The following is a 14,342-nucleotide window of genomic DNA, read 5'->3' on the forward strand; positions in this document are numbered from 1 at the left end:
TCACATCTTACATGTAGAAGTGCTGAACAATAACAACAATGAAGAAGAAATATGCCAATAGTATATAAAAATCTGTCTTCCTTAGGCTATGGCCCTCTACCAGAGGCCTGGGAGTTTGAGGGTTCTGTGCAGTATCTTAGCTGTTCCTGGGACCGCACTCTTCTGGATGTTGTACCTGGAATCTGCTGGAGCCACTCTCCCAGTTTGGGGGTCACCCTGAGTGCTCCAATTACCACTGGCACCACTGTTGCCTTTATTCCCCACATCTTTCCTTGCTCTTCTTTCAGCCCTTGGTATTTTTCTTGTGTTCCTTCTTCCTGATGTTGCTGTCGCGCTGGATATCTCAGTGGTTAGGGCCGCTAACACATATCCAGTGTGGACCCTTAGGCAAGGTCCATAATGCCGCTAGCCTATCTCAGGATGCGTGAAACCATAAAAATAAGAGTCATACCGACTCAGACATCGCCCAGGTCCGCATCTGGGCACCCTTTACATTTATGTGACTCCTTTACATTTATTTGATAGCTACAGTTATAAGTTACTTTGCAGATAAAGCTTTTACGTGCCTTAGAGATAGGGTAAGGAGCTCGGACATCTGGAGGGAGCTCGGAGTAGAGCCACTGCTCCTTCGCGTCGAAAGGGGTCAGTTGAGGTGGTTCGGGCATCTGACTAGGATGCCTCCTGGGCGCCTCCTGCTGGAGGTGTCCCGGGCACGTCCCACTGGTAGGAGGCCCCGGGGCAGACCCAGAACACTGGAGGGATTACATATCTCGTCTGGCCTGGGAACACCTTGGGGTCCCCCAGGAGGAGCTGGAAAGCGTTGCTGGGGAGAGGGATTGGGGTGCTGTGCTCGGCCTGTTGCCCTTACAACCCGGCCCCAGATAAGCGGATCAAAATGGATGAATAGATGCCATATCTATGATCAGCTCATGATTATGAAGATGTTATGTCACATATTAACCCTCCTAACAGTTTATAAATTACTTCAAATTAGCTCCACTTCTAACAGGTACAACTTTAAAATTGTGCCTAGACACCAAAGCATCGGTAAAAATAATATAACCAAAGGAAAAAAAAAAATAGTCATAGAGTAATAATATAAAACTGGGGCTATTGCAGTAACTGTGAAAATATGACGCATTTAGCCACTATATAATTAAGTTAGAAAAACCATTTTTTACTGATTTAAAAATGTCTCTCCCAACGTTTGGTTATGGTTCAGGTTTCATTCTGTGAAAGAAATGGAGCTCTCTACTGGGAAGACACACAACACATTGTGGGTATTGTAGTTCTCCGGTTATGCAGCTTTTATAATACTTGAGCTCATGTGGCTGTGATTGGAAATAACTGGGATTGGCTGATGGAGTGTGGGGTGAATGTTAGTGTGACCTTGTGTGTCCTTTACACACTGACGGGAAATCGACCGGTCCAAGCTCCAAAGAAAGCTATAATTCTAAAAGTAACACAGGCCAAAGGAGCGTGCACACATCTTCTCTGCCACGCGCACATACGCGCACTTTCAGCTTGCACAGAGTCAAGTCCTAGCTGTGCTGTAGTAACCACATTAATTGGGTTGTGTAATTGTCTGGCAAAGCATTGTGGGAAACAGCCCATACAGATCTGTCCCTTCACCTCAAACCACTTTTTAAACATGGACTCCCATCGTCATGACAGTGCTATCCAGGAAATTGTTGAACATGTGTGTATATGTGTGTCTTAGCGTGTGTGTGTGTGTTATTCTATGATCGCCTGTGTGTGTGTGTGTGTGTGTGTGTGTGTCTCTATGGCTCCTTTAAGGGAAGTGAGTGTGGTGGCCTCCCATTCCACCGCATGTCGGCTGTGGTTCAGCTGTGGTCCACCGCCAGGCCCTACATTTGGAACACAGAGAAAATACACCAGGGGTACTTGCTCCCACTGTTTTCTGGACCCGTCTTTCATCGGTTTGTGTGTACTTGTGTATTTTGGGTGCACGTTTGTGTGTGTGCATGTGTAATAGTGCGCCACTATGTTGTACTCTCTGCCCCTGATATTTTAAGGCTTTTTGGCCCCACGTCATGAGTGTGCGCTGTATTTCCAGGCTGCAGTTAGATGACCGGAGTGAGAGAACCCGTACAGAGGACAGGAAAGGCAAGAGGAATGGGGAGAGAGGAAAGCAAGGCGGGTAATTGAAGGGTTCAGGGTAATACTTAAGCCAAGGATGGCTGTTTCAACGTGTTTGCATAACCTCCTTGAACTTAATATTTAGCCCCACTCCGGAGTGAGTATAGGGCACGGCGGAGCCAAATAGAGAATGATAGAGGGAGACAGAAGTCGAATGATAGAGAGGTCCAAGTCCAAGGCGGAGGTGATGGCATTCTCTCCTGCGATGAGTGGCTCCTCTCTTTGATTAGTGAGAGAAAGGGAGGAGAGAAGGAGTGATGGAATGAGGATGGAGAGAGAAGATGGCAGCACACCGTGGTGGCCTTCCTGTTCAAGAGCCTCTGATGAGCTGTGTTTGACAGAGGGTTATTTTAACACAGTGGAACACACAAGACAATACGAATGACGCAGCGCAGAAGGTGTCCTCCTGGTATTCTCAGTTTACATTACTGACAGCTTAGAGTACTTGCTTTACTGTTACTCCTCTCACTGTAGTGCAGAAAGGGAGGGAAACAGGGAGAGAATAAATTAGGCTCCTGTTTGAATCTAATTTTAGATGCACATGTTATCATTTGGCACTTTGCACGTTGAGCCTACCTTGCGTTTATTATAGTTATTTCACATAGTGGCAAGTGAAGTGAAAAATTGGTGCAGAATCTTCGCTTTTAAGCGTGTTAAGTGCTAAAATGATCAGTCAGATAATGAGTCAGTCAGACTGATCTGTAGTAATTCTGATCATCAATTAACTGACCTTATTCGATGTGTGGCTTGTTTTTTTTTTCACTTTAAAGTAAACTACTTTTAGAATAAAGTTATTACACTGGGTTCTATGAAATTATTTAAAGATGCAGTCTTTATATTTGCGGCAATTGTCACTGTGATGACACAGCACTAGCTGAGACAGATAATCTGTAAAAACAAATTGCATTACTGCACATGAATGAAAACAACCGAATCAGAGCCGAGGAGTCTCTAAGGCAGCTGTCAATCACTGCTCATGAACTGCAGTCTAACTAGGCAGCGCTAATCAAATATGCATCAAGATTCTGTCTAGTTTGCCAGTTTCTTACCTCAAATGTTTTCAGAAACATATTTTAATGCACTGTTAAGTAGGGGTGTGCCACATCATCTTATTGACAATAGTCTGAGTGGGCAGAAGTTCGCTGCATAGATCAGCCTCTCATTGGGCGGAAAGAGCCATCCGCTGAAGTCCCGCCCCACCACCTCCGGTTGTGTAGCAGTTTTCAACACATCCTTTACTAACTTTTGCAGTGTTTGATCTTGGGGGGATGTATCCATTTTTCTGCCATGGTTCGCGTCCTGTAGGCGATATTTTTGTGGGCGTGTTACACCAAAACCTGTTTCCCCCTGGCAATATTTTTGCAAGCGCACCGTTGCTGTGGCACCGCCAAGAACGATTGTGATTGGTTGAAAGAAATAACAAAAGTTGGGGCATTTTTTTCTCCAATCTTAAAGTGAGAGTCGGCCCAGCCAGACCTTTCTCAAGAAAAGAAAGGTCTGGCTGGGGTGAGCGAGACTATATTCATGATAATACCGGTATAATTTTTTAAATCATATGAAAAATTCATATCATGATACTCGCATTATTTCGACTTGTTGACATTGAGGTCAGCATAAACAAGCATGGCTGAAAACTAAACTATTACTGACCCTGTTCCAAAAAGAGTAGCAGCTTCAGTAGTGTGGAATAAACTGTGGCGTCCTGAATGTTTTATGAACAGCCCTGGACTTCTCAGACTCTTTCAGCGAGTTACCGCTCAGAGGGAACTCATTCAGCGGCTCCTCCGGCAGCAGCACAGCGTCTCTCCTCTCCTCTCTTGCCATGCGCACAAGTGAGACGGTGTCGTCAAGTGATTTTGTCCTCAACCTTTGGTAATGCAAACCTACCTGATCCTCGGCTTGACAATAAACCACGTATATGTGAATGTGTGATCTGGTATCATAACAGACTGTCACAGGTTACAGCGTGATGATTAGAGGAGAAATGGCAGAACATAAAGGTCCAGGTGGAAAAAAAAACAACCCAATAATTTGGGATTTTAGTAAAAGAGAAGAAATTCACCTGTTGGTTTATATATAGATCCCAGGATACATTTTTTTATAACTGGGAGCTGTTTAAATGTAAAATTAGTGGTAGTTGTTTTTTTTTTTTTTGTTGACCTATTAATATTGTATACAGAATCTGAATCTCACCGTGAGTTACTGTTGTTCAGAAACTAAAGAAATGAGAGATTATTTTATTTAGATTTTACTGAATATTTGAAGGCAAACTGTAAAACTGTATCACTTATTTTTTTGCAGTTCTATGTTCTTAAATTAATAATAAAATATGTTTTTTTACTAATTTGTGATATCGTCAAAAAATATCATTATCGCAAAAACACCCTGAAATATCATGATATCATTTTAGGGCCATATCGCCCACCCCTATTGTTCAGCTGTAAAATTAGACAGTTGGTCTGGCCGGTGGGCAGCGCTTGGTCTGTGGTCGACTATTTCCAACATGGTGGCCAGATCCCAAAGGTTCTCATTTACAGCTAAACAGTGCACTAAAATGTGTTTCTGAAAACATTTGAGGTGAGGAACAGGCAATGCAGTTACAGAATCTTGATTCATATTTGATTGGCGCTCCCTAGTCTGGCAGTGTGGCCGCAGTACAGTGATTGACACAACTGACAGCTGCATGAGAGACTCCTCAGCTCTGATTGGTTGTTTTTTGATGCGCGGTGGTCTGGTTCTAGTGATTCTATTAGAAGCAGGATGTTTTTCAGTAGCTATCTGTCTCATGTACTTCTCTCAGAATATAGTGAGAGTTTCAGGACGTATGACACAAGTTATTTTCATAAAAGTTACCAACTGTAGCTTTCAGGGACAAGATGATTAATCAATAATAAAAAACAAACATTCTGCCCTGTATTAGAGCAACAGCATGTGTATGTAACAGATGGCTCTACTTTTATTTGCCGGCTAATCTGACCTCAACAAAACACCCCTCTCCTGCACTACATATTGCATAGTCTAATCTTTTGATGTTAAAAAAGGGAGGGCATAACTCAGCAGTGTTTACATTGAAGCCTTAGTGCCTTTTTTTTAATACACTGCATGTGTGCATGCTTCTCCCCGTCCTTTGTGTGTATGTGTGTGTTTTTACAGTAGTGTAACTGCAGCAGTGTTATGCATTCTGTGACCCTCACCTCTCTCTCGGATGACAGGGAGCTTTAAACAAGCCAGCTGCTGTGTGTGTGTGTGTGTGTGTGTGTGTGTGTGCCTGTACTATGCAGGGGAGCACTACACGTGTGTGGTACAGTACAGCCCCCTGTCTTGTTTCTCGTGCCTTGGGGAGACACTGTCAGTCAGCTGAGCAATGATAAAGACAGAAAACAAACTTTAAAAGAATGGAAAACCCTGCTCTGCAATTGGTGGGATCCCTGGAGGTTTCGGGCCAGAGCTCACCTTATTGGTCGAAGCCGTGTAGGCGGGGCTTGTGCAAGACAGCTCTGTAGATTGGCAGCGGCTTTAACTAATCTGATGTGGATTGTGTTTTTCATTGATATGAAAGGCCGAGGCTGCACAGGAAAAAAAAAAAAGTCCGCCCACACACACACTGAAGCAAACACGGGCACACATGGAGACACCCAAGGTCATCCAAATGGGAGAGAGCTGCCGCTGACATCATAATCATCGCTGACATCCCGCTGAGCCTTGTTTATTTGTCTTTCCTGCTTTTACAACAACAGGAATCCACACGACCCCTAGCTGATCCTCAGAAGGTGATGCAATGGAGCTGGAAGTGGGAGAGGACACTAACCGCCACCAGTCGTTCTGTCAAAGACTGTCTGCAGTCTCAGCCTGTCTTTAATAAAGGAATAGTTCAACATTTTAGGGAATACCCAGAGCTATAAAATTAATAATGATGTTTTTATCTCAGTCTCTCGGGAAAAATAAATAAATAAATAAATGTATCATCCAAAATGTTGAACTATTCTGTCAAATCATATATTCAAGTAAAATGACATTCTTCTTAGTAAAATGCTTTACATCTCATTTGTCTGCATTCACACACACACTGAACACACAGCCACCTGGTCTCCCCCTGTGTTGCTCTCTGTCGGGGTCTCTATCTGTCTCCCCCTCTCTCTGGTTGGAATGCAGCGGTGGCCGTCTGGTCCTGCTCATCTCTGGGAGCAGTCAGCCATCTCTCCTCGTCCCTGCTCCCACTCTAAACATTTGGCTAGTTTTGGCAGATTTGTTGATTTTTGTCCCCTCGTATTTTCCCTCTTGTTGCTGTAAAACTGATACATACTCTTTCAATTAGGACCCCCCCCCCCCCACAGCCCCCGCTCCCCCATTCCTCCCACTGGTCAAAGTACTAGTGTGGGAGTGGGGGTGAGCAGAGTAAGTGGGTTGTATATTTTATTAGTGAAGTGAAAACACACACAACCTGGCCCAGTTCTGGGACAACCATGTGCTGTCGTGGGTTTTCCTTGGGAAGCACAGCTTAAGGTTAGCATGTAAAGTTTTAGCATTCTTGCCCAAAGCTCTGGATTAGCATGTAATGTCTAATATAGCTGCTCAAGAGGAATATTGGACTTGACGTTAATTTTTCAAACAAGACAGGCATGCAAGTTTTATTTGCAGTGGCTACGGATAAAGCCTGTCCATCGATTAGGGTAAATAAAGGCTTTAATCCACGCAAGCATACAGAAGGAAGTGGGTAATAAAGGCATCTGGCATGTGGCTTCAGGTTAGCTGCTACAGGTTAGCATGGAGCTAATCCTGCCTGAAGTAGCCAGAACTCGGACGTCATAAAAATATATTTAACCCACATTTAGAGTTGAAACACAGATTTACCATCTTAACTGGCTTTCAGTAAGCTTACCAAATGAAGCCAGAGCGTGTGTTTTTTGTTGGAAATAGACATTTTCCCTGCCTCCTCAGTTGTAAATAACCCAGTGTTCCAGAGCCATAAATAATAGTGTCACTCAACCATGCCCCATTCTCATGTCCTCTGCTTGCTCTCACCGCAGGCTTCTAGTACTTCTTAGCCGGGGGCCCCCGGCCTTGTGCTGCACCTTCACACACTCACAATCAAGGAACGGCCATAAAATGCACGTGGAATGTTTCTGTAGAGCCGGACAGTTAAGTGGTGGAAGGGCATGATCACAAACTAGAGGACCTCATAATGAATGTTCTGGGAACAGATATTAGTGGGCTCCCCATGTTCTTGCTAACAAAATACATCACACATGCACACGAGGACATGAAAGCACCAGTGTGCGCACAGGCATATGCACGCACACATGAACACACTTCACTTAGGGGCAGACAGTATTGATGGTTCCCCCGGGCATCACACGGACGCATCTGTTTCTGTCCCGCTGACTCTCCACACTCATAATTTCAAGTAAGTCATAACACAAATTATAAACACATATCCCTCAACCGTGACGCCTAGGAATAACAACATGGAGTGCGCTGAGCTGATTTAGGGTGGGCTGGGACTCTTAAATCTTTACCTTTGCTCCTTTCTTCCCTTCCTCCTCTCTTTTTCTTCCTTCTTTTCTCTCTCATGCAGCACAGGTGGCAGTCACTCTTGTCAAACACATACTTTTCTCTCCTCTATTGCCTTCATCTCTTGCCATCTCTTTCCTTTTCTTTATTGGTCCTGCCGCTTGCTTTTTCCCTCCTTCCCAGCCACAGCGCACCTCCCGCAACATCCGCTTCTCTGACTTAGTTTTGCGCAAATGTACATGTGTGTTTATGCTCGCTCTTGACCCCATCTTAACCCCTCGTCACGCTGAAATCTGTCTGACCTGCCAGTGTCCCATCTGCCCCTGTGACATCACATGTCCTTCGACAGCAGCCCCACCTCAAAGATGTCTTCATCAAAGTCTTCGCTCCTCATTTTTTATTCCTTTGTCCTAAATTGTCTCCTTCCGCCTCACGTCCCCTTCACCCTTCTCTTATTCCACTCTTTGCATTCCAGTTTTTCTTTCCATATCGTCTCCACTGACCTTGCCCCCCTCCCTTCCCTCTCACCTCTCATCGCATGGTCATGTACTTTAGCCATCCATCTCCCACCTCCGTAGATCCAAATGTCTCAATATGTCCCAGGGACCATGAAGGTTCAATTGGAATCACATGTTGTAGTCGAGCCGAGAATTTCACCCCTTATAAATAAGATGTCTGTCAGTCTGTGCTTTTCTGCAGAGCCTTGCATGCTCCCTCTGTAATACTACAAGTAAATATGAGAGACATTAGATATACATAAATGCATAACTGTTTTTGTTAGCATCATGTTTACCTTGACAGCTCAAATACTGTTATGTCATAGATAATAAAAAACTAAACTACATGAGATTTTTGACACGGGAGATTCAGCTGCGGGATTTATTTGTCCTTTTATTGGAGTGCCTTATGACTCTTAAGTGCATGGGGTCTGACTTTTATGAAGACTAATCACAAGTTTGTCATGAAAAACCATTTCATTGTCGCCCTTTCAATCGGAAAGGAAATGAAGATAATCCTTTGTTTGTCCACGACACGCCAAGTCTAAGTTAAGCAGGGAGTGAGACAAGAGGGGAGGAAAGAGAGAGGGTTCACCCACTCAAGATCAGCCAGCAGATACAGTACAAGCATTTGTCTTCGTGTGTGTGTCTGGGGGGGGTGTGTGTGTGTGCCTGATAGATGAATCCTGTCTGCTAGAGTCATGTACGTTGCAAGTGTGTTCTGCATCTAAGGCCAAATATCCATTCAAATTAGATGTGATTAAATGCTCCAGTGTGATTCAGGTTCAAAGACTGTAAGTAATAATAATCAGCACACACACACACACTGATTGAGGATGTGGGAGACAAAGTTTACAGGCTGGCTAATCATAATAATGCCCCTTTTTTATTGTTTTAGGAAGTCATCACTCAGCAGAACCTCACAGTACCACTCAGAGAGCACCCACAGAGAGACAGCTCTGTAATCCGCTGTGTTAATTTAGAGCCTGGAAGTGATTTAGCTCGCACCGAAGCATGGCAGACACTTTGGTTTCGGAGGTTTAATTTAGTCGGGCTCGGAACTGTCTCAGGGTCTATCAGTAATTTTCATTTGGGGAGTCTGTACCTGTGCTAGGGAACGCAGGTGTGATGGATGTGACAGCCATGGCTTCACAGACACCGGCAAACATTCTGCTCATAAACGACAATGTACTGCAGTTCTTTTTAAGTGGAGGTCTACTATTGCTGCAGTGCCACAGAAGGCGGGTCTCATGCATTTCAAACATCCTAACTTCTGTGTAAATGACCTGTATAAACATGATGAATGCCATCTGTATGTAAATGAGCATAGGTCCATGAGAATTGTAAATTAGCACGATTAACGCACTAAAAATAGCATATAACACAATGCATCCTGCCCCATTTGTCCTCTGCTGAAGTCCTGCTTTCGGAGATCCATAAATAACAAATGCCTTTAATGCTGTGTCACCTGAGGGTTGTACTGTCACTGGAATGAAGAAATGGTTTGATTTTGCCAAATCAAGGTGATCAATGACTGCAGTCATTTTTCATTTTGAGATGTTCATATTGATATTGTAATGTTATAGAATAGCATCAATAGCCTATCTAAATTCCTGGTGACATCATTAGGTGGCATGGTGGTGCAGTGGTTCGCATTGTCGCCTCACAGCAAGAGGGTTCCTGGCTCTAACCCAGGGTGGAGGAGCCCTTCTGTGTGTAGATTGCATGTGGGTTTTCTCTGGGTACTCCGGCTTCCTCCCACAGTCCAATTAATGCCTTTCTCAATTAATTGGTGACTCTAAATTGTCTGTAGGTGTGAATGTGAGTGTGAATGGTTGTCTGTCTCTATGTGTCAGCCCTGTGATACTCTGGTGACCTGTCCAAGGTGTACCCTGCCTCTCGCCCAATGTCAGCTGGGATAGGCTCCAGCCCACCTGATTAGGCTATATGAGTACATTGCAATTACATTACAGTTTAAATTGCAGAGTCAAATGGGCTAATTTCTTTTTTTGGGCTTCTTTGCCTTTATTTGATAGGACAGATGAAGTGTGAAGGGGGGAGTGGGAGAAAGGATGACATGCAGCAAGGGGCCGTGAGCCGGGATTAAACCCATGACTGCTATGGCAAGGACGTGGCTTTTGTACATGGGACGCCTGCTCTACCCACTGAGCTGTTGGGCACCCAAATAGGCTAATTTCAACATAAGTTATAAAGCGTTTTTAAACTCCAAATTTCTTCGAAGTAACAAAATACACAATCCATTAGTGAAAATTTAGGTTTGGATAACAGCAGACTAATTGCACTTGAATCCAACAACTCTGGGCCACTGGTAAATTGTGTTCATGTTTAAGAGTAAATTCAAAATATGAGAAAACTGGTGAATGCAGCAAGTTCTTCTAAGTCACTTGTACAAGCCCCGTCAGAACAAATCTGTAGGTATGAGCGGTTCTTGCATGAAGCCCAATGCCTAAAATGTCACAATGTACAGAGACAACTTACGTTTTACATATGGCCTTTTTTGCACTTGCCTGAATCAACAAAGTATCCTAGCTTTACTATCTTTTTTGTAGGTGATCAAACACCAAAAGCATGTCTTTCATCAGTTGATTCAGCAGAGGCAGCATGATGAATGGGAGTGTAACAGTCCTTTATAAAGTGACTCAGTGGTGGTCAGAAAGGGATGGATTTCTGTTTGGCTTTTTCAGATGAGTTCACAGATTAGATAAAGTTCCCCTTTAGAACCGGGGGTGGGGGTTAATGCCCCTAACCTTTCACCGCGCTCTTTTCTTCCACCAAGTTGGCCCTGCACCCAATGCATCACCCAATTAGATTTTCCAAGTATTCTAAAAATGTTGTCTCAGTCCTCATGGTATGTTTTTCAGCTTAGTGTGCAGATATTTTGTGTGTGTTTACAGTCACATACTGACCTAAAGAGACAAAATTCTCAAGCTGTGTTTGCGCACAGTTTATGCCAAAAGAAGATAAGGAAAAGTGTGACTGTGAGACTCTTGGGATGTGGCCTGATGTTGGAATTTCCATGTCTGGCAGTATGCTGTAAAGATGGCCATTCTGCAAGTAGGTTAGAGCTGTTAATCTGACACACTGTTTATGAACGGTGACACGTTGTGCCGCGTTCCTTGCCCATATATGACTCTGTGCATCACCTCTTCTCTCTATTTGACAGAGCCAAAGATAAAGGAATGGAAGTGGGATTGCCACTGTGCCATGCTCTGAAATGCAAAATTTATCATCGGGGTTGTTCGGCCAAGGATGTAACAGTGGACTGTATGAAGAGGGATTTAAAAGTCAGTCGCACAGTTGTTTGATTTGTGGATTTCTTGATGGGATTTTTTAAGCTCTGTGAATTCTTTGCCTCATTTACATTGTGAATGGTCAGTTAAAGCTGAATAGTCCTGCAGTCTGAAGCACTTGCCCTGGTAAAAATGTAGGTCTGTGTGTGTGTGTGTGTGTGTGTGTGAGAGAGAGAGACTGTGTGTTCCCATTACAGTGAGCATTAAAAGGAATAACAGTGGAGGTGTGGCGAGACGAAAAGTGTCACTTTGGTCCTGCTCTGTGATTAATGGTGTGATTAACCGCTCCGATCCATGTCAGAACCCATACGCATGCACGCGCAAATACATGCACAACATGCGAGCACACACTTGAGCACACACAAACACACAGAGGCCTATTAATGGCCCTGAATGGGAGAATCCAGATGCAGCGTGCAGATAATTGTACTGAAAACACCAAACGTGGAGTCCCAGGGCCAGCAGGACTTTATTCTGAGTTCAGCGTGTTTATTTTCGCAATTGAGTTATTTCTGCAGGGACTTAAATCATGGAATAAAAACACTCCAATGCAGGTCAATTTTTAATTGAGTCCAAAGTGTATTTTGAATCCCTGCCTCCTCCTCTTCCTCTGCCCCCTCACCTCACACAAACCCAAACATTACCTTACCGTGCTGGTTTAATGCTCTCCTAATTTCAAATGCGATTTAGGAGTCTGGAGTTCGGCCACGTCATGTTTATCCAACTTAAAATACCTTCAGTGCCTACACACTGAGAGTCCTGCAGTGGTCAGTCAGATGAACTTAGGCTAATTGCAGAGACAAAAAACCTGTTTTCGCCAGTTTTGTTTCATATTTTTGCAGTGTACCTTAGGTCAATGGCCGAAGCACAGGAGGTGTGTGTCTGGCTATCTATGGGAATATGTTTGTGCTTCTGCTTGTGTTTACAAGAGTGGGCGGATAGAATGTTTGTGTGTCACAACACCGGATTTACGACATCCTGCTTGATGACGAGGACAGTCATCTCCGATCTGCTCCGCAGGGTTACGCAAGGCCTTCCCTTGAGGCCCATGAGTGTACAGTTGTACGTCTGGCTGTGAGTGTGTGATGACGCTTGGTGGTGTGTTTTCTCTGCACCTGTAGACAGTCATTTGTTGCCACCCCCCATCCGTGCACACACTCACAGACACAAACACAATGTGGTAACCAGTGGTGGCAGGGGAAAGATGTCATATCCTCCTCAGCCTACTCTATTTGACTCCATTACACTATTACATGTCTGTGAGTCACACTGAGGTACCACTAATACAGCACTTAGCAGACCACTTCAAAGATGTCTGCTCCTTTTCTGTGGAATCTCTGTCTGAGTCTAAGGAGATCTGGAATGAGTGAGTTTGCTGTGACATCTGCTTACGTACACGGGCCCACGGCTGCAGATGTGGGTGCTGTGTGTCTGTCTCTGCTGTCCACCTGTCTATTTTCCAACATATTTTGAAATCCCAACTTTTTATTTTTATTCAGAGTTAATATTATTAATTTTTTATATTTTATGCATTTATGATAACCTTCTGTCTTACCTTTCCCCCCTCTCATCCTCTCAGGCAGCAGGCTTTGCTGGCAGCCATCAGTGAGAAGGATGCTAACATCGCCCTGCTGGAGTTGTCCTCCTCCAAAAGGAAAAAAGCCCAGGAGGAAGTGATGGCTCTGAAGAGGGAGAAAGACAGGCTCATGCACCAGCTCAAACAGCAGGTACATCCACCACACGAGACCACCAAGCTTTTTATACGTGCATATAAACGATGAATTAAATTTACAGCACTCCTGGTCTAAGAGGTTGACTGGCCAGCACATGAATCAAATGGAGCCTGGCCTTGCGGTCACCGTTTAGGACATTTGAATCAAAGCAGGACTACAAATTCAAACCTGCTGCAGATGATGAAGCCTTGCCTGCACTAAAACAGCCTCCTGGGCAGACTTTTGAACTTTATAACCAGGAACAGATAGAGGTTAATAATTCCTGGTAGTTAACAGAGTAGACTTCCCTGCCTCAAACCGCACTTACTGCGTTCAGTCATCATAAGCCAAACCAGTCAAGCAGGAGCTGTGATTCCAAATCCAGGGGCATAAACAGACGAGGAATGCTTTTCTCTTAACAATAACGTCGCAATCAGAGTCATTAGATCCACTCAAGTCTCACCCATAGGCTAGTATCCCTGATGAGTCACTGGCGGACTTTTGTGTCTCACATCTTCCGGTCAAACAGACACAAATCCCAGCACCCACTCACACACATACTTTCGAACACACACCTATTTCCCATATTGCCCTGGCTCTCAATATAACCTGAGGCTGATGAAGGTATGTGGGTCATTAAGGTCTGGTCAGACCACATCAGTGACTGAGCTAACGTGAATGCTAACAATAATGAGCCAACAGCAGGGAGTCCACATATACGGTCTCCTGAGTCACAGGGGCTTCTGGGAAACATGGTGCATTTAAAAGTCAACAGATGCAGTGGCTGGGTGTGCATTTTAGTGCGTACCTATGTTTGTTCGTGTCTCGTAAACGCTAAACAGTTCCTAGGGGGTGCAATTCCATTGGAGGAATTTCAAGGAAAGCCTATTATCTGTTTATCGCCATTGGATGCGTCATGTTTTCCCGTTGGGTAACCAGCAGTTACAGTCCACCTGATGATGTGATGAGCTCTAATTGCAACTATTTGGCTTGTGGGCCTGGAGCAGACAAGAGGAGAAGAAAAGAAAGGGAGGGGTGGGAGAAGAGAATGGTGGGGGGCACAGAAAGTACATCAACTTTCTTTGTCTCCTCTTTTTCATACAATCCTGGTTTCTTAGAAGGTCTTGAAGCATGCAATCATGCATATGAAT

General features: G+C 44.2%; 1 protein-coding gene across 5 annotated transcripts in view; it reads left to right on the forward strand.

The window, feature by feature from the left end:
- LOC117257639 (ELKS/RAB6-interacting/CAST family member 2) overlaps positions 1-14,342 on the forward strand; it is a 182,787-nt gene that overhangs the window by 118,457 nt on the left and 49,988 nt on the right. For all 5 annotated transcript variants that reach the window (XM_078169994.1, XM_078169997.1, XM_078169998.1 and 2 more), the window contains one exon: positions 13,059-13,206. In XM_078169994.1, the coding sequence (XP_078026120.1) occupies positions 13,059-13,206 (148 nt within the window). The remainder of the gene's footprint in view (positions 1-13,058; positions 13,207-14,342) is intronic.

The sequence above is a fragment of the Epinephelus lanceolatus genome, chromosome 8 (genome assembly GCF_041903045.1).
Source record: "Epinephelus lanceolatus isolate andai-2023 chromosome 8, ASM4190304v1, whole genome shotgun sequence".
Taxonomy (NCBI): Eukaryota; Metazoa; Chordata; class Actinopteri; order Perciformes; family Serranidae; genus Epinephelus; species Epinephelus lanceolatus.